This window comes from Falco punctatus (assembly GCF_963210335.1).
Source record: "Falco punctatus genome assembly, chromosome: 19".
NCBI lineage: Eukaryota > Metazoa > Chordata > Aves > Falconiformes > Falconidae > Falco > Falco punctatus.
This window is the reverse complement of record NC_137599.1, coordinates 3,167,761-3,187,671: the sequence shown is the minus strand read 5'-3', so window position 1 is coordinate 3,187,671 and position 19,911 is coordinate 3,167,761. Positions and strand designations below refer to the sequence as shown.

At 44.9% G+C, this 19,911-nt stretch overlaps 1 protein-coding gene across 5 annotated transcripts in view; it reads left to right on the top strand.

Moving 5' to 3' along the window:
* Positions 1 to 19,911, top strand: part of ACLY (ATP citrate lyase) — a 32,183-nt gene that overhangs the window by 11,358 nt on the left and 914 nt on the right. For 3 of the 5 annotated variants that reach the window (XM_080369140.1, XM_080369139.1, XM_080369137.1), the window contains 26 exons: positions 70 to 192; positions 1,712 to 1,774; positions 2,454 to 2,644; positions 3,542 to 3,621; positions 4,126 to 4,256; positions 6,087 to 6,205; positions 6,701 to 6,837; positions 7,235 to 7,296; positions 7,461 to 7,578; positions 7,736 to 7,890; positions 8,276 to 8,366; positions 9,545 to 9,574; positions 11,357 to 11,498; positions 13,417 to 13,585; positions 14,055 to 14,159; positions 14,404 to 14,600; positions 14,787 to 14,868; positions 15,228 to 15,338; positions 15,877 to 16,004; positions 16,200 to 16,293; positions 16,572 to 16,726; positions 17,640 to 17,790; positions 18,350 to 18,493; positions 18,708 to 18,821; positions 19,362 to 19,444; positions 19,689 to 19,765. In XM_080369140.1, coding sequence (XP_080225266.1) covers positions 70 to 192; positions 1,712 to 1,774; positions 2,454 to 2,644; positions 3,542 to 3,621; positions 4,126 to 4,256; positions 6,087 to 6,205; positions 6,701 to 6,837; positions 7,235 to 7,296; positions 7,461 to 7,578; positions 7,736 to 7,890; positions 8,276 to 8,366; positions 9,545 to 9,574; positions 11,357 to 11,498; positions 13,417 to 13,585; positions 14,055 to 14,159; positions 14,404 to 14,600; positions 14,787 to 14,868; positions 15,228 to 15,338; positions 15,877 to 16,004; positions 16,200 to 16,293; positions 16,572 to 16,726; positions 17,640 to 17,790; positions 18,350 to 18,493; positions 18,708 to 18,821; positions 19,362 to 19,444; positions 19,689 to 19,765 — 3,052 coding nt within the window. Of the gene's footprint in view, positions 1 to 69; positions 193 to 1,711; positions 1,775 to 2,453; positions 2,645 to 3,541; positions 3,622 to 4,125; positions 4,261 to 6,086; positions 6,206 to 6,700; positions 6,838 to 7,234; positions 7,297 to 7,460; positions 7,579 to 7,735; positions 7,891 to 8,275; positions 8,367 to 9,544; positions 9,575 to 11,356; positions 11,499 to 13,416; positions 13,586 to 14,054; positions 14,160 to 14,403; positions 14,601 to 14,786; positions 14,869 to 15,227; positions 15,339 to 15,876; positions 16,005 to 16,199; positions 16,294 to 16,571; positions 16,727 to 17,639; positions 17,791 to 18,349; positions 18,494 to 18,707; positions 18,822 to 19,361; positions 19,445 to 19,688; positions 19,766 to 19,911 lie in introns of all 5 variants that reach the window. The other 2 variants (XM_080369138.1, XM_080369141.1) reach the window with 2 other exon arrangements.

Genomic DNA, 19,911 nt, shown 5'->3' with positions numbered 1-19,911 from the left:
TGCAGAGAATCACTTGACCGAAATCACTTTCTAATGCTTCTTTCTTTTCACCTCTTGCACAACATGTAGCGTTTAGTGGTGAAGCCAGATCAGCTAATAAAGAGACGTGGGAAGCTCGGGCTGGTTGGAATTAACCTCACTTTGGATCAGGTGAAGGTTTGGCTCAAACAGCGTCTGGGCCAAGAAACCACGGTGAGTGCCACCTTAGCAACAAATAAGAATGTTTTTATTCTGTCTTTTGTGCCTACTTGCGTGATAGGAACTGGTGTGCGGGTATTTCTCTTGCTTACGGTCATTTAAAATGCATGTTATGCCGATACCAAAGGAACTGTCCCACGTGTGAACTTCGTGCTGGTGAAGGAGCACTAATAAATGGCACACCTTGACAAGGGAGCATAGCTTGGAGCTCCCTTCTACTGTTCACTGCCCAGGTCTGCTGTGTAGGGCCTGTGTGGTGGGAGCTCGGCAGGAATTAGTACTGTTTTGAAAGTCCTTCCACTTGGGAGTCAGCAGCTGACAGCTCAAATGCTGTGCCTGGTTGGCATAGCTGCTTCACTTTAATACCCAAGGCAGATTTAACAAGGCAAGTATAAAAGCTGTCATAAAATTGTCCTCTTATTGTAGCCAGCCAGTGTGTTTTGGCTGATGACTGTTACTTCAAGTCCTTTAACTCAGTGCTGGCTTGTAATATTTACTCTGCTGGGAATGATGCTGCAATGCTAATGATAAAGAAATGCCTGCCATCCCAGCCGCTGTGTTTCAGGAGCTGATAGAGTTCTGCTGCCTCAAGGCAACGGATGCCTTGGTCCTACCCTGATTGATTTGCTGCTGGCTCCAGCGCCGAGCTGTGCAGCCGAGCCCGTGAGGCTTGCCTCGAGGCTGTTACAAAACAGCAGGCGACTGCGTTCTGAGTGTCTGCCCATCACGAAAATGATGGATGTTGAAATTGCCCCTTTAGCCCAATACAACAACCACATCTAAAGGAAGGACTGTGCCAAAGACTTGTGTCCAGTGATGTTTGATCCTGAAGCATTGTCCTTGGGAGCGGAGGCTATCTCCTGTGGCCAGTGCAGGAGTGTTCCTTGAGTCAGGAAACTTGGATGGTAGGAAAGCATCGATGCAGGACAGTTCCTGGGACCTTGCTGTAGCTGTCTCTCCCTGCAGGGAGAGGCTAAAGGTTTTTCTTACTGGTCTATGCTCACTGACACCACTTCCAGGGAGAGTGCTGGGCACAGGCTTTTGCCCCTGCTGCTCCCCATCTAGCTCAGGTCCCTCACTTCTGTGTTGTGTGGTTGTTTTTTTTTTTTTCTTCGAAGCTCCAAGAAGTTCAAGCCGTCACATTTCAGGCTGCACTAAGCAGTGCTCTGTAAAGGTGCTGCCTCTGGGACAGGAGACGAAGAGCAGCCACCCTGGTGTGATTCTGACGGCAGTCTGGCCCGTTAGGAAGGGGGAAGGTGGCCAACTCCTGTAATAACCTGTGAAGTTCACATACCCTGGAGTGCTACAGCAGCACGTCTAGCAGCGATGGTGCTTGCTTGATGCTGTGCTGGAGAGGGAGGAGTGTGGTTCCCCAGGAAACACAGTGGAGAGGTCGGGAGGAAGTGATTTTAGAGCAGTGTTGATTAATTCTCGATGCCTGCCTTGTGCTGTCATAAATGTGGATATTGGATAAGCGTTTATTGGTGTTTGTCTTTTTTTTTTCTGCCTGCAGATTGCTAATGCCAAGGGGGTCCTAAAGAATTTTCTGATTGAACCCTTCGTGCCTCACAAGCAGGTTAGTATACCAAATAAAAACTGTTTAAAAGTACTTTTAAATCTCTTTTGACTTGCATGCAACTTAGATGAACTGATACAGAAAGCAGAAGTTTGGGAGTGTGCTGTTAAGCCGACAGTGTCAAGATGTGTGGTCAGAGCTGTCTGCAGGCACAGCATTAGTCCATGCAAAGAGTTGTTAATAATCATGCTGGTTGCGGTTGTGCTGTTGGGAGGAGGTCACAGATGACCTGAGAGGGACCGAGGTGGTTGGTCAAGGCAGTTCACTGCTCCTTGAATCTGGTACTTCTGTTGCTGTGAGATATCTCACCTTGTGCTGGTGAAATATTTAAATTCTGCCATGGTCTGTGGGAAGAGTATAATAATCTAAGATAGAGGTGGTTTCAGTGCATGCAAGGAAGGAGCCTGGTTTGCACTTGAGCCGTGTAAGATGGGAACAGTTTTCTCTAGGGAAAGTCCCTGGCACGTTCACCAGGATGAAGCACTCTGGGCCCTGCCGCTCTCCCTCCCAGGCCAGCACAGCCCGTGTTCCCCTGGGAAGTGTCTGGGCTGCCCCACTGCTGCTTCTCCTTGGAAAGCTCAGTGGTGTGCTCAGTTACCTCATCCCTAGCATTGACACAAGAGCCTCGGTCTTCCCTAGGTGTGGCTTGCTAACGCTTGTGCCTGGGTCTGTGGTACAGGAGGAAGAGTTCTACGTGTGCATATATGCTGCCCGTGAGGGAGACTACGTACTCTTTCACCACGAAGGGGGTGTGGACGTGGGAGATGTTGATGCCAAAGCTCAGAAGTTGCTTGTGGCAGTGGATGAAAAACTCAATGAATCAGATGTAAAGAAGCACCTCCTGCAGCATGCACCAGCAAATAAAAAGGAGTAAGTACATGTGCCCAGTTCCAGGCAGGGCCAGCCACCCAGAAGCTTCTCCTCTTTATTTCCATGCAACATCCCTTTGTTCTATTTCACCCTAAAGCTTGCTCTTCTACCCTTCTTGCTGCTCTCAAGAATACGCCGTGCATCCTAAATCAAAGATGTTTGACCTTAACTGATCTGCTTGGAAAACTCAAAAGTAAGCGTTCGTAGTGCTTTGAGCCTTCACTTGACAGGAGCACTTCGTGGTCTACTGAAGTCTTGACCCCTGCGATGCTGGAGATGTGTATTGAATTCTGATCCTTCATGCCAGCATAAAGAGTTTCTTATATTTAGTAGAATTAGTGCTAAGATGTGGATCTGATTGCTGATTCAGAAATGTATTTTTTACCCTGGCCCAGTCTAAGCTTCTTCTGACTATCCTTTAATTAGATGCCTATACCTAGCTATCTTAACGAGTCATGATTTTTCCAAGCATAATGTAATCACTGATGGCATTGATTAGCACTGGAAGGCTGAAGAAGCCTGTCACTAATATAGTTTACTGCAGTCTCTTCCCCATCCCAGCTAATGAAGCTTGGTTCTGACAAAAGATGTATATCTGACAGTGAGAGGCAGTGATACGTTTTTGTCTCTTAGTGAGATTAAACAGACCAAACATCTATGTGACCATTGTGAGCAACTGTGTTCTCAGCAGAGTCTGGTGGAGTGTAATTAAGATGAGTCATCAAGGTCTTTCTTTCCTTGAGTCATCACCTAGGCTTCTTCCAGAGAAGATGAATGAGAATGAAAGAAATTGATACAGAGTAGGTCTGCAGATTGCCACGAATATAAATGAAGCAGAGCAGGCTGTGCTTCGTATTTGGCTGCTTTAATGAACTTGTGTTAAATTTCTTTTTACAGAATCTTGGCTAGCTTCATCTGTGGCCTGTTCAATCTTTATGAAGATCTATATTTCACGTACCTCGAGATCAATCCATTAGGTAACAGATATTTTTGGGAGCAGGACTTTCTGTTCTAAAGTATTGGATTGTGTACTTTATCCTTCTAAGTAGTTTGCAACAATACTAGGTGGCATATGCAAAAGTAGTACAAAAGTGCTGTGATGTGTCTTGGAGCTATTAATTGAATGAGTCAAAAATGAGGACTGCTTACAGGTGATGTCTGTTATCTAGTTTCCTGGTGGAAATGAAAAATTGTGTTGAAAAAGATGTCAAGTCAGAACTGAAGAACGTAAAAATTGCTCTGTTGGATCAGAACAAAATGGTACCTGAGCCAGGGCCTGGTCCATGACCATGGTCACTAGTTAATTCTTCAGGAAACATGCTGGGTTTGGTAAATACAACCGACTGACTGATGTGGAGGAAGGGGAGCAAAGGTGACCTAGCTTTTGTAAGGATGTCTGCATGGTATCAAATTCTATGAGCGCATCTGTAACACACATTTGTACAAAACAGAGCTAATTCTGCTATTTTTTCCAAATGCAGTGGTGACTAATGATGGTGTCTACATTCTTGATTTGGCCGCAAAGATTGATGCGACTGCTGACTACATCTGCAAAGTGAAATGGGGGGATGTGGAGTTTCCCCCTCCCTTTGGCAGGGAAGCTTACCCAGAGGCAAGTAACAACCCGCCGTGGCCCGAATTCCTTTATTGTGGACAAGATTAATTCCTCATTACTTGTATGTCCATGGCAGTGAGGTTTTTCCAGTGGGTTTTGTTGCTGTGTTTCAAGTACCTCGGTACTGTTATCCATGGTAAGAGCTTGTGCAAACCTGTAGGACTGCTCGTAATGACATTCTGAACTGCAGCTGCTTTCCATCTCTGCTTGGATATTGGTTTGGTTCTTTAATTCAGAATTGACTTTTGAAAATGGGAGGCTTATATTTAACTTGATTCAGCTAGGTGCCAAAGCTCTGTACTTGTACAGTCTTTCTTATGTGGTTCTTGCCTGCGCTGCTCCCCATCAACATCATTATTTTTTGTGGGAGCACTGGTTGTTAACAGCCTCGTGGCAGCTGATGCTCCCTCAGTGTTTCAGTTTCTGAGAGTAGAGTGGCAGTTGTGTGCAAAATCTGCATGTGAGTGTGAATCCAGAGAAAATAATTATTCTCTCTCAAACCTTAAAGTAAAAAGTTAAGATGTTAATACACCTGTTTGCCTGAAAAGTGGTGGCTAAGAAGAGGCCTGCAGGCAACCTTTTTGTTTTGAAGTTAAAATGCCCATTCCCTCTCGGAATTCCCTGGGTTTGTACTGCTGCTTGCATAAATACTCCTTCATCCATAGCCTCCTGGCAGCTTCAAAAACTGTTGGAAGTAGAGCTCTCTCACTAATTTTGTTACTTATTTCAGGTGACTTCTGCTGTCTCCAAAAGGATTTCTGTCCTCACTTTTTCATTTTAATAATTATAATTATGCTTCAGTTGAGGAAGGTTTTTGTAACATGGCCAGAAAATCCATTTAGCTGTTTCTCTCCATGTAGCTTGCTGGATGCCAACACTTAACTCAATTTGCTCTTAAAAAGGATTAGTACAGTTTTTGTCCCTCTGAATCATCCCTCTGCAAGGCACTGTGAAGGTTATTATGGCAGTGTCTCTGCTGAGAATTTTAATGAACTCCCAATGAAGTGCTTCTTAACAGGCGAGCACACTGATACAGGAACACCACGTTGAGCCAAATTACAGTGCTCTCGGTGATTACATGCTTGGCTACAGCACAACCAGAGAGTGTGTAGCCATGGGTGTGTCGATTTTTAAATTTCCTCTGGTCTCAGTCTGCAGACAAGGTCAGAACAAGACACTTCAGTTCAGAGGCATTTGATTCTGTGACTGTCATGTGCAGAACCAGGGAACCTGGAAGCTTCCCAGGGCTGGCAGAGCAGTGGTGGAAAAGGCCACTGTTCATGGAAAAGCCAGTGTGGTACAGCCCAGTGAAATGCAGCCAACAGTCGGCTGCATTTCCAAAGTTTTTCATGTGCAAACAGGAAAAATCTGCTTCTGGATCTGCACTCTACAAATGAAGGAATGTCAGATTTATTTATAGCAATCACTTGTGAAGTTCACTTGGGACAGAAGGCCTTATAAAGACAAGATATTCTTTGGAGGGTATGATTATTTTTTTTTCCACCCCCAAGAATCAAAATTTGAGTGTATGCTCAGGTTGATCCCCTTTGAATTTGTTACAGGGAGAATGGCGCCAGCTGCCTGCATCCCGTCCGATTTCAGTGCTCTCTTGCAGAACACCTAATGCAAATCGGTCCTGGCCACGGAGAGATGAAGCTGGGTCTCTCTCCCTTACAAAAATGGTGTTGGTAGTTCTGCTGTCCCCTTGGTTGTAGGTGACATACGTGGGAGCTCTGCACGTCCAAACGGGCCCTGCGCTATGAGCACTCTGGTTTGGAAAAGGAGGATGCAGCAGGAAGTTTACATTGTGTGCTGGTGTCTTTGCAGGAAGCCTACATCGCTGATCTGGATGCAAAGAGCGGAGCCAGCTTGAAGCTTACTATTCTCAACCCCAAAGGCAGGATCTGGACCATGGTGGCTGGTGGTGGTGCCTCTGTGGTTTACAGGTAACAGGAACAAGGTTTCTAGAGAGGGGGGTGGATTTACAGTGCTGGAAGAAAATAACAGATATAACTGGTGCAGCCTCTTGAAAGGAGATGCTTCTAAAGCAATCGTTCTCCTGCCACGACTGCTTGGGACCTCTTCAGAACGAAAACGCTGTACACGTTTCTTACCAAGTTGCGGAACGTAGTGTCCCTTAGAGATAATTTAATTCTGGGAGGTTGAGATACGGGTTTTTTCACTTGGAAAGATGCAAGATGGCTGAAAGCTGTTTATGGTAATATCATTGCTGTGGTAGGCACTGAGTTCCCATCGTATCTAGGAAGAACAGCAACATTAATCATGACTGGCACCAAGAGGAGAGCAGGATTCTTTTCAGCAGACAGCCTGATCTCTCTGTTGCAAGTCCCACTTCCCCAGGAATTTGGAATGCTTTATTAAGGCTTCAATAATGACTCATAACTAACCTCTTCATATTTTTTTTTTTTTTTTTTTTACAGTGACACCATTTGTGACCTGGGGGGTGTGAATGAACTGGCTAATTATGGGGAATACTCAGGAGCCCCAAGCGAGCAACAGACCTATGACTATGCTAAGACTATTCTCTCACTCATGACAAGAGAGAAGCATCCTGAAGGTAAGAGTCGCTGCAATTTCAAAGCTGTGAAGCTGCATGTGGAGGGGGAAAAATGAACAAATCCAGGCTGTTACTATGCTAAGACTTCCCTGGCAGAGCTTTTCATGTACTGCTGTTTTCTGAGTGAAGCAGTGATGGATTTCTCTCAACTCTGAAGCAAGAGCTAGGACTTGTAGTTTTCAATGTACCAAAAAGCAAGTGTGGCTTGAAAGAGTCTTATTGGAAAAATTTGTACTTGATGCAAAGCTCTTATCTTCCAGGCTCTGCTAAACACAACTTCAAACTACTGGCTAGTCCGAACTGCAGCATTGTTTCACTTTGTCCTGAACTGCTTCATAATCTTAGAGTACACTGTGTTCTAAAACCAGTTTTGGTTTATGTGTGTTTCTTCCCTCAGGTAAAATCCTGATCATTGGAGGCAGCATTGCTAACTTCACTAATGTTGCGGCCACTTTCAAAGTAAGTGACTACTCAGAAGTATGGGTAAATGCCCACAGTCCTTAGTCCGAAGCTGTTCCTTCCCAGTTTGGTGATGTGCTGAGGCTGACAGTGCATGTTTTCTAGGAGTTCCTGAGACTATGGGACAGGCTTCCCAGTTCATGTGTCCTGTGTGTTTCTTTTAGGGCATTGTGAGAGCCATTAAGGATTACCAAGGCCCTCTGAAGGAGCATGAGGTGAGGATCTTTGTACGAAGAGGAGGCCCAAACTACCAGGAAGGATTACGTGTCATGGGCGAAGTTGGTAAGGAGCACCCACTTCCTTAATTTTTGTTCTTGCATCTTGTTTTTTCCACCTGCTTTCTGCTGAACCTTTTCAAGGTTAAATGCTTCACTTTTGCCAGAAGCCCATCTTGAGCCTTTTTTCTCCCAAGGCTGACTGTGCTTGTATGCCTACACAGGGAAGACCACTGGGATCCCCATCCATGTCTTTGGCACGGAGACGCACATGACGGCGATTGTGGGCATGGCGCTCGGCCATCGGCCGATCCCCAACCAACCGCCTGCTGCAGCCCACACCGCCAACTTCCTCCTCAACGCCAGCGGCAGCCCCTCGGTGAGTTTCTTCCCCTCTGTGAACGGGAACACTTGTGAGGAGCCTCCTGAAGGCAGCATCCCCACTCTGAACAGGTCAGAAATGGATCTTGGCCACCACTGTGTTGGTACACAGCTCTAGGAAAGCTAAGATGACTCTGCCTGGATGGTGTATCAGGAGGGACCTCCCAACATCACCCTCGCTTGTGCAGAAAATGTGGCCCCTCAAAGCCCAATAGATGCAAGTCACGTTTTTGTAACTTGGTCATTTCGTTTGACCAAAATAGTCCTACCTCAAAATGAACTTTCTTTGTAGACCAGCATAGCCAAGTGGTCATCTCCTCCTGCATGCTCCAGACCTTCTCTGGCATGCTATCCCTTACTGACTTGGCTTCTGAATCTTTCAGACTCCAGCACCAAGCAGAACAGCTTCCTTCTCAGAGTCCAAACCAGATGATATCGCTCCAGCCAAGAAGGCAAAACCAACAGCACCTCTTGGTAAGTCCAGCATTAGAAATGATTGCTAACAGTTCTCTTCTGCTCCTAAAAGACAGAATGTGGACTAGAGTAATGCTTTTGTCTGGATATAAAGGGAAGCAATTTGGTGGTACCAGTCTCCCTCTGCTTTGAATTTAGTTAAGTGCTTTTAGAATGTTGTCACTTGTGCTGTTAGCTTATACATGAGGTGAGCCAGAGTTGCCTTGATCTGGGATGCTCCTTTGAAAGGGAACAGCATGGTTTGAGAATTCCAGCTTTCCCACGTGCCCTTAGGCAAGGCCAGCGGACAGCAGGTGTCTGTGCTGTGTTGCTGAACTGAGGCCTGCTTTCCAGTTGAGTACCTGGGGGTGTTCCCACAGGATGCTGCTGGAACAGTGTAGGTATTCAGGAAGGACTTTCTGATATATGCTGCCGCAACACTGTGTAGTCAGGTAGTTCGGTATGAGTTGTGATATACTCCTCACACGTTTAGGATCAGAGCTTACTGTGTAGTGTGTTGTGTGGTGGTGGTGGATTTTGGGTTTGTTTTTGTTTGTTTTTCACTAAAGTCTGTAGGAAGCTGCTTTAGCATGGTGATATGCAAGAGCTTTGGCAGCCTTTTGCTTGTATTTGTTGGAAGCCTTATTGCGTAAGAGCATGTTGTATGGGGATAAAACAACAGCAGAACTGGGCGGGGACAGACTGTGGTAATTTCTTTCTCCTCTGAATGTGAGGGGATACTGGCCTCATTACAACCATATGATGTTGATTTGTCATATGAATGACGGCAACATTCATATCTAGTTCCAATGAAATGCATCACAAAACCCACTACTATTCTCTTAATCATTGTGCGTAGCATTTTGCATGAGCAATGCTTCAAAAAGACATTGAAAATAAACATGTGCCATCAAGACTGCAGCGCGAGGAACTGCCACCTGAACCTGAAATGTGTTTGTGCTGGGATAAGCAAAAAGTTTCTAGACTGCAGAATGCAAAACTTGATTTCTGGATATTTGGAGAGGAAGTACAGTGGAGAGTGCTCTAGCCTGCTTGTTTTCTAACAAAAGCAAAACCCAAAAGGCCCAAGTGCTGTGGGGAGGAGGGAAGCTGCAGCACCCTGCTGCAGGTGCCCTGCCGTTGGGATGACAGCAGCCAACTCTGTCATATTGTTGCATGAGTGATTCTCTCTTTAACAGATTCAATCCCAGCTTCAAGACCTGGTTCAGGTAGGACACGTGACTAGCTGAATGTGCCTGGCCTTGCTGGCAGCTGACTTTTTTTAGTTCTTGGGTTTGTTGCTGTTTTTTCTCTCCAAAAGTTTGCAGTGTTGTCTGGTCCTTCCCTCCTGCCCAGCATATACAGCTATCACCGTAAGAACTTCTCATCTGTTTTTTCAAGTGCAGGTCACATACTCCTTTGCCCAAAAACTTACTGCTTCTGAGGGAGGGAAGGACAGGTCTCAAACTTTAATTTATCTTCCTTCCCCCCCCTCCCCAGTCATTATAGAGAAAACCAGACCTAGGCATATTGTGAAAAGCTCTGTACTCTGCTTTCAAAAAGAAGGAATTGCTAACTATGCGTAATAACTGGCCTTTTGTTTCAAAGGGAAACAAAATAGTGCAGGTGCTGTGCTTATGAGCCTTGAAGGGCATGGAAAAGTCACTGAATGAACTAAATGTTCTTGTTGCCTTATCAGTTCAGCAAACCATTAAAGCTTGTGCTCAGTGAAGTTACAGGGACTTTAAGCATTCTTTTGAGCTTTGTGCCAGATGAGAAGAAACTGCTGAATCAGGGTTAAAGTAGAGTTTCAAGCCATCTCCCCTATCTTAAGGGGAGGGACAGTAGAAGGGGAAGTCTGATTCTTCCTTGGGTGGTCTCAGACAAATAGCATCACCTTTCTAGGCCTGCATTTTCCTGTTTCGGTGAGTACTAATACTACCTTCTTGCAAGGACCTGCAAGATACATGGAGTTTTTCAGGGTAGGCAGTTTTTTAATAACTGGTCATGTGGCAGTGCATCTAAACCATGAACGTGTAGGGTTGGAGAACAGCGGCTGATTTCTTGTTAAAGCCAGAACAGTATCCTGTTTAATCCCCAGTGCTGTTTACCTTTAATTCAAAGCCAAAAAGAAATTAGTGGTAGACTGAGTTGGCATCAGAACTTGGATCAGTTCTGAGTTCCTAAGAGTTTTACAGTGAACTCTGCCTGGAGTCAAAGGGAGTAACTCAACATTTTGCTGTGCCAAGTGGCATAAATATACTTAAAGCAAACAGTCCATCCTCGCTAGCTGAACTGTTGCCTTTCCTGTGACTCTGTCCCCTGCAGCCAAGTTTTGGGCCATATATAAATTCTTGGAGCTGTCAGGTTTGTGTTGGATTCTGATCATCGAAAAAATCTGAAAATAAAAGCTGAGCATGTAGAGCTCCTTTGCTTTCTGTGTCCCTTCCATTTCCTGCTTTTCTTTTTTATTTCCTAGCAACCTACTGTGATGCCCTGACAAACATAGGAGGCAAACCTCCTGTGGTTCTCCCAGACTGTAGGCCATATGCAAATAAATAAAATTCAAAGTTCACTTCCTCTTCAGCTTTGCAGAATAAAACTATCTGGGAGGAATGGGAATAGCCCATGTGAGAGGAGGAAGAGGCAGTTTTCACTTCTCTCTTCCCTTCCTACACCAGCTCTCTGCTACCTGTGGTGAAGCATTTCCCAATTTGATAAAGCCCAAAACCTGGCTATTGTGTTCAGAATCCTGGGAAGGGGGATGCTGCTTCGTCTACAGTTTCTTCCTTAATTTGAACGGTGTGGCTACTATATCCTGGAGTTCATCTGTTGGGTTCAGTTTGGAGGGAGGGGAGTATACTCACCTAGGAGACTTTCAGCAGACATTTGGCAAAGTTACAGCTCTTGTCTTGCACAGATGTACATTTTGAATGTGTTTTTGGTTTTGTTCTGTTTTTTGGTTTGTTTTTTTTTCCCCCGCCCCCCCCCCCCTCCATCTCTCTGAGCAGGTAAAGCTACAACTCTGTTCAGCCGTCACACCAAAGCTATCATTTGGGGGATGCAGACACGTGCTGTGCAAGGAATGTTGGACTTTGATTATATTTGCTCCCGGGATGAACCATCAGTAGCTGCCATGGTTTATCCATTCACGTAAGTAGCCTGTGTTGACGGCATTCTTTTTCTGACTGCTTCCCTCAAATTCTTCTGTTAGCTTCCTCCTCTTCTAGTCTCTGCTGTTCTTTAAGCGTAGCTCTGCCCTAGTCTACATCTCTGCTTTAACACCTCCTGCTGTGCTCCCTTCCACCATCAGGTTGGCTTTGCAGACTGCTTCATGTTTCCCTCAATCGACGCCCAAAGGGCTGCTCTGTTGAAACAGCTTAATGTTAGCCACACAATTTAAGTTCCACTTCATGCCCCTTCAAAGGGTGTCCAAATTCTGTTCCTTCACTCTGCAAGTAAGGCAGCCGTGACTAGTTGGGCTTTCTTTAACAGCCCACTGGCTTAGCAGAGGCAGTAAGGCTATGCATGGTTTCTTCCACTCTGCTGTTTGCTGCATGCTTGTCTGAGACTTTTTTTGATTTGTGTCCACAGCAGCTGGACTTTCCCCCTCCAAGTATTAGCCAGAATTGTAGCAGCTCTGTTAATAGACAAAAGCAGTCTGTCTGTTGTGTAGCCAAACAAAATTAAAAAAAAAAAAAAAAACAAAAACAAAACCAAAAAGCCCACACCACAACTAAAATCACGTTCATCTTGCTCACACTCTTTCCTGTAGTGGCAGTAGTTTCTTAGCAGGCAGGAAGAGTGCAGATCCTTCTGTGGGATAGAGTTCTCTTGTGGTATTCACCCTCTTTTACCTCATCCCCACAGCTAACGGGGATGAGAGGCTACTGGGTGTTTCAAATTGGAACCTCCAGAGCACAGCTGTGCATAAGCTGGTTTGTTACTGTACCTCACAAGTGTGTGTGGGGGTCTCCCTATCAAACGGGGCAAGTAGCAAGAAGGAAAGGAGTGGCTGTCTGGCCTGCTGCTGAGACAGTGAGATGGGAACCCATACAAAGGTAGGAGGTTTGTTTCATTTCTGTGGTATTTACAGCCATCCAGGGTAGCTGATGTCTAATCAGCCTCTGTCCTGCAGAGAATTTTGCCTCTTGACAGTTAAGTACCTTGTACTGTTAGTGTGCAGCTTTGATGATAATTGCAGCTCTGTGATAACTTCTCAGCAAGTGCAAACCTCAGGGTACTAAAACTGAGTGCAGGCATAGCCACATCTATAGATGAGTAGCAACCCCTTGCAGTGTTGCAGTTGTTTGATGAAGAAAAAGCAATAGGGATTAAAAGTTTTAAGGTTACCTATAATTATCTGACTCTGCTTGACCTTTTGGAGGAAGCCAGGCTGGCAAAACCTGGAAAGTTCTGTGACAAACGTACCAGTATGAGAACACAGCCAATTTCTGAACACTCTTAAATGACTGAGCAGTATAGACTTCAGTGAAGCTCCAGTCGGAGCATCTACCATATATAAAAGACAACACCTACAGCGAAACTTGCCTAGGTGCATCCCCCACAGTGCGTGTGGGGCAGGGTGGGTAGAGTCTCACTGTAGCAGAATTGGAAAGCTGGCTGGCCCTCGCGTTACTGTCCTGGCTGTTCGCTGCCAAAACTGGTTTACTGGTTTCCTCTTCCCCCAGTCCAGTATTTGTTCCAGCCCCGTAACGCAGCTTTGCATGCATCTCATTCATTATTCTTTCTGTGCCTCATTCTGTCTTCCAGCTTGGAGTAGAATTGAGGCTCTGGTAACTTCACTCTGGGAGAGCTTATTCATCTTGCTGGATGCCTCTGTCCCCATTAGCCCGTCTCCTTCCATATGCTGCTCTGTTCTATACTCTGAAGAACCTTCTGCTGTTAGTATGGTCCCTCCCCATATACGCTCACTTGCTAGTGAGTGTCTTGCAGTCGGTCTTGGTGTCTGAGAATTGGGGTTTGTAAACTCCTCTATCTGCATGCACTGTATCCCTTTGTCTTTCCAGTAGCCTTAAGGGTCAGGGCTTTTTCATCTTCTCCTCTGTAGTGGTGACCACAGGCAGAAGTTCTACTGGGGCCACAAAGAAATCCTGATCCCGGTGTACAAGAACATGTCAGATGCCATGAGGAAGCACCCAGAGGTGGATGTTCTCATCAACTTTGCATCTCTGCGCTCTGCTTATGACAGCACTGTTGAAACCATGAATTATCCACAGGTGAGTGAGGGATCTAGAAGAAGCCCGAGAAAAGAAGGAAGATCTTGTCAGCAGGGTGCCAGTGTCTCTTAAGCCATGATAGCATTAGCAAACTGTCTTCGTCTTCCAGTTTGGCCGATAAATACCTCAATGCTAACTCCTTACAGACTCTAAGGAGGATACTGGAGTTACAAGTCCAGCGTTAGAATTTGCTATGCAACGTGTGTAAGAGGAACTCAGCACCTCTTGGGCTGATGAAAATACCGTGCTGCTCTAATGTGCAAGGCAGTGAAAAAAATCCTCTGAATAGTGCGCTGAGACTGCTGTGAAGATCACAGCAGACTGTGGAGCCATGTGCTGGGAGAGCATACAGCGTGACCTCCCAGAGGTGTGACAAGAGGCAGAAGCCGCTCATGCCCCTTGAGCAGCTGTTTACCTTCTCTGTCCTGCAGCTTGTTAAGTACTAATGGTTTTCTTCATCTCCATGCAGATCCGCACCATTGCCATCATTGCTGAGGGCATTCCAGAGGCCCTGACACGCAAACTGATCAAGACAGCTGATAAAAAAGGAGTCACTATCATTGGGCCTGCAACGGTAAGTACTGATGACCTTTTTGTCCTCTTGTCTCTTAATCTTCACATCAGCTTCCTTTGAAGGGCAAAATACATCCCACAATCCATTTTCTCCGTAGTCGTAAAGTGCACATGAGTTCCTCATTTTAAGCTCATGTTACTGTCTTAGTTGTCAGTATTTATACAAACATCAGGTCTTACAGAAATGTTCCTCATTTTCATGTATATTTTAAAGGACTTTACATCCTTCTCTAACTTTCTTGTAGGTTGGTGGGATCAAACCAGGTTGCTTTAAAATAGGCAACACAGGAGGCATGCTGGATAATATCTTGGCATCAAAACTGTACCGTCCTGGTAGCGTGGCTTATGTTTCCCGGTCCGGAGGAATGTCCAATGAGCTCAACAACATCATTTCCCGAACCACTGATGGGGTCTATGAAGGGGTGGCCATTGGAGGAGACAGGTAGGAGTCTGTGTCTTCAACAAAGACACAGTTGGTTGTTGTTTTTTTTTTTTTTTTTAAGTCAGTCAACAGAAGAATTATTAGTAATTTGAAGGAAGAAGGGCAGGTTGGCTGTTAATTGTTCTTCTTTCAGAAAAGTTTCTGAAACACATTCACCTTCTACCATTTTCCCTGTGTTCTACCCAGATATCCAGGTTCAACTTTTATGGATCATGTCTTGCGTTATGAGGATACTCCAGGAGTGAAAATGATTGTAGTACTTGGAGAGGTGAGTGAGACCAGTTCACTCCTCTGAGAAATACCTGTGTGTTTTGTTTTGGGAGGATCTGACCTGGCTGCAAGGATACTAAATAACAGCTGTAGATATGTGGCAGTTATTCATACTGTTCTTGAATATCCCAGTTTTTATTTCGTACTGCTTTAATCAAAAGAAATTGAATGTATTCCACAGACAAGCAGTCTCCCCTATTAAAAAAAAAAAAAAGGAGGCTTTGTTCTGAGACTTCAGCTGTTACTCAATGAAAAAGGAGGAAAAAAAAATTACAAGTAATGGTTCCATGTGCATCTTGGAGCTGGTTTCTACAAAAATACAGTGTTGAACCAGCTTGGTGGTCTTTCTTTCTGCAGATTGGAGGCACAGAAGAGTATAAGATCTGCAGGGGTATTAAAGAAGGTCGTATCACCAAGCCAGTGGTGTGCTGGTGTATTGGTACTTGTGCCACCATGTTCTCTTCAGAGGTATGTGCAAGAATGGGGGCAAACACATAAAACAAGTATGTATCCTCAACAGGAAGCTAGAAAGCCAACAACATCTCCCACTGTGCCTAAACCTTTCAGAATTGCCAGTAGCAATTTAACGTGCAGAAGTTAAATATAAATAATAAAAGCTTTTTGTGCTTCTGTAGTCTGCCACTGGAGATTGTCAAGGGATTCTGCATGCTTGTAAAGGGAGCCCAAAGATCCCAGGGAACACAACAGGTTCTAATAGCACTGTGCTTCTGGAGTGGTGGGAATGGGAAGGATGCATGTTAAGCAGCTCTGGAATTTAGAGAGGCTGAACATCAGTGGAGAAGCCTGGAGCAATTCCAGATCAGAAAACGCCCTGCATATTGCAATGCTGACTGTGGTTGCAGCCAAGAGTTCTGTTAGCCAAAAGGAAGGCAGATGTCACTGGTATTCCTCTGTCACCAGTTTCCTAGTCAGTTCTTTATTCTGTCTTACTCTCTTCAGGTAAACAACTTGTATTCCTTACTGCTGTCTCCTCCCTTGTTTGCAGGTGCAGTTTGGCCATGCAGGAGCTTGTGCCAATCAGGCTTCTGAAACTGCTGTTGCAAAGAATCAAGCCTTGAAAGAAGCTGGTGTGTTTGTTCCCCGGAGTTTTGATGAGCTGGGAGAGGTCATTCAGTAAGTCACACCACCAGGGCACATTCAGCAGGGACAAAAACTGTTAGGGCACTGATTCTAACCTGATAAAGGAATATATTCCTGCTTAAAGAAAGCAACTTCTATTGTTTATGGGTTTTTTTAAGGTCTGGGTTAAGACCACCATGCTTATATCCCTTAAAAGGGCTTCAGTTGATAAATGGATTCTCTCCCTAGGTCTGTCTACCAGGATCTTGTGGCCAAAAGAGTGATTGAACCAGCTGAGGAAGTGCCTCCTCCAACTGTGCCAATGGATTACTCCTGGGCAAGGGTAAGCCGTGCTTTTTTTACCTGCTTTTTGGTTCCTTAGGAACTAGACGGGGTACTTGCTGTGATTCTGGACGCTTCTGGTGATAATGGTGTTGCCTTGGGGTTGTATGACACACTTTATAGCATTATTTGTGAGCTCACTGGCTACGCTGGTTCTAGGCTGTGGCAGCTGCTCTGAGGGCAAGCTTTAAGGCATTGCTGTTTGACCACTCTGCCTCCTGCTGCCCCTTGCTTCTCATGTGGATTGTTCAAAATCCCATCTTTATGCTGCAATTTCAGGAGCTGGGTCTGATTCGCAAACCGGCTTCCTTTATGACAAGCATCTGTGATGAGAGAGGTCAGGAACTGATTTATGCTGGGATGCCGATCACTGAGGTCTTCAAAGAAGAGATGGGAATTGGAGGGGTTCTGGGCTTGCTCTGGTTTCAAAGGAGGTGAGGCAGCTTTTGTGAAAGCTCACAGATTCTTTGGCTTGAAGGTTTTTGCGTTTATTAATGGGCTTTTAAAAAGAAAAGTAACTCCAGGATTCCTTTGTGAACGTAAATTCACTGGAAATGCCATCTCTGTATTCCCTCTTTTGAGACCGTGTCAGCATTTCAAGGCTTCATACAGCATTTTTAGTCTTGGGATGTAGTTTTCCATAAGTTTTGTGGTGCGTTGAGGAAGTTTCTCTATTCTAGGCCTGTTTCATGCCGACTCTTGCCTATTGCAATAGTCACCTTGACTCGAGAGATTAGGGAGTTTACAAACGCTTGCTAACCAGCCTACAGGGAACATCCTGAATGGCAGAAATTTGCTGCCTTCATCTGATCATGCGTTCATTAGAGGCACTCCTGGCACCAGCTGGAATCTCTAGCTCAGCAGAACAGGATGAACAGAACTGTAGCGCAGCCTCACGGCTCCTCTCAAAGGAACCCACAATGCCCACGGAGTGTTTGCAAGCTCAGCCTACAAAACTGACCCTCAGCCCCGAGCTAAACAGCTCCTGTGGAAACTGAATAAAAACGTGATGCCCGAGAAGGATATTGGAATGCACTGATGGGTATTGTGACCCTACGGCTCCCTTTCTCTGTTTGTCCTGGTTTTGTCTGGGATGGAGTTAATTTTCTTCTTAGTAGCTAGTACAGTGCTGTTTTGGCTCTGATGTGAGGAACAGTGTTGATAAAGCACTGATGTTTTTAGTTGTTAAGTAATATTTATACTAAGTCAAGGACTTTCCTGTTTCTCAGGCCTTGCCAGCCAGACTTTTCCGTCATACACCTAAAACAAAAGTCACTGTCCAGTGTAACACTGTCTTGTTATTTGGTTTTCTTTACAATCATTGACTTTACTCTCTCTCTTGCTCAGGTTACCGAAGTATGCCTGCCAGTTCATCGAGATGTGTTTGATGGTAACAGCGGATCATGGGCCTGCTGTATCTGGAGCCCACAACACCATCGTCTGTGCCAGAGCTGGAAAAGATCTTGTCTCAAGTCTTACTTCAGGTCTTCTTACTATCGTAAGTGCCTAATATTCAGAAGATTTAATTTTGTTGCTCACTATTCTGGCTAGGTTTTATTACTTAAAATGTAAGATTTAGACTGGCTGCAGAGCCGTGGACAGGTTGTGTCTCTTCACTCACGCTTTGAATTTCTGTTCAATTCAACTCTTAATAGCTCGACGGACTAGGTTTTAAACCTGGAGCATTTTTCTAGTAGGCAAGACTACTTTGATGTGTCTCATTTGAGTCTAGAAATATTTTATAGAGGCCAAATCGCTGTCAGCATTGTCCCTATATTGTTGCCTATTCTCTTCCACGACTGAAGGGTAAAAATGTGAATAAATAGACTTTAGATTGTGTTTCCTTCCACGCTCTGCTGCTAGTGGAGATGTGTTTGCTATGTATTGGCACTTACGTTGCATTATAAATGGATGTTTTATCTCAGGTGCCTGCCTAACTTTACTTTCATGAATGCCACAGTGGTAGGCAGGGCAGATGGGGAAGATAATCTCGTGCTTGTTTTGTTACCTTAACTGTGGAGTCCTTTGCTATAACTCCCTTTGTGTACTGTACCCAGGGTGACCGGTTTGGTGGAGCACTGGATGCTGCAGCTAAAATGTTCAGCAAAGCCTTCGACAGTGGGATTATACCTATGGAGTTTGTGAATAAGATGAAGAAAGAAGGGAAGCTGATCATGGGCATTGGACACAGAGTCAAATCAGTAAGAAAACTGCATTGGTACCGGAGGTGTTTTGCTGGGTTTTTTTTTTTTTTAAGGAAGGGTGGGGTAGAGAAAAAATGGAAAGAATGAAAAGTAGCAACTTTCACAGGCAGCTACTTGAGCAAATTCTTTTAAACCTACAAACAGTAAAGCTTATGGCCAGTCCCTGTGTAACAGGTAACATCAGTGACTGTAATGTGTTCTTACCTTGCAGATAAATAACCCAGACATGAGAGTTCAGATCCTCAAAGACTACGTGAAGCAGCATTTCCCTGCCACCCCACTGTTGGACTATGCACTTGAAGTAGAAAAAATTACAACTTCCAAGGTGAAATACGCTAGCATTTGGCTCCTCTTGAGCATTCTTTCTTACTGGAGCAGAAGTGAACAGGGATTAATACTGTATTTTAATTGCAGTGCTTCATAAATTGTTGTGGGGTGGGGTTTTTTTTCCTATGGGTACTTGAGGCCAAGTACAACTACAGTTTGGCAAGGCCGAAGACATTTGTGGGACACTGCAAAAGTGCTGAGCAAACCAAAACCCATTACCTGTGTTGTCCACTGCCCACACTGGAACTGCTGTGTTCTTGAAAACTGAGGCAGAGGTAGCACACGTGATGGGCTGTGGCAGATAATTTATGTGGTTTGAACCAAATGCAGGCCCATTGTTTGGGGCTGCTTTTCCACCATTCACATTAAGCACAGCTCTTGCTTAAGTTGCTGAACAGCCTTCTCTGTCGCTAGGCTTGTGTGTCCACAATTATGGGCAACCCTCAAATTACCTTACGCTTGAGGATGGAAGTTGCTAGGTGAACATCATTTGCCACTGTTAACATCTTTACTTGGGGTGTGTTTGCATTTCCTGCAGAAACCAAATCTTATCCTGAATGTAGATGGCTTTATCGGCGTTGCCTTTGTTGACGTACTCAGGAATTGTGGCTCCTTCACACGGTAAGTATGTGGCAGGCTGTTCTCTTAGGTCGTGGTCCTATAAAAATGATGGGAGCCATCCTGCCAGCTCATGTGGGGCCAGGATTTCAAAAGGACATTGCAAAGGAAGTGTAGCCTGGACTTGGGAGAAGAAAGCTTTCACATGAGTTTGGTGTTGCTACTGGCATTAGAGCAGACTCGTAGCCTTTCTAAGATTGATTCCTTAAATAGATCGCTATGAGGAACTATTTATTTTCTTTTGCAGGGAAGAAGCGGATGAATATATTGATATAGGAGCTCTTAATGGCATCTTTGTACTAGGCAGGAGTATGGGATTCATTGGTAAGTTTGCCACGTTCCTGCCCTTTCCATCCTACTGGGGGATGCCCTGCTGCCATGAACATGAGAGAAATATAAAGCTCGATGGGGGCTCTGTCTAAAATCCTAGTTGTACAAATCCAGAAATCACAGTTGTTTCAAGGCAAAGA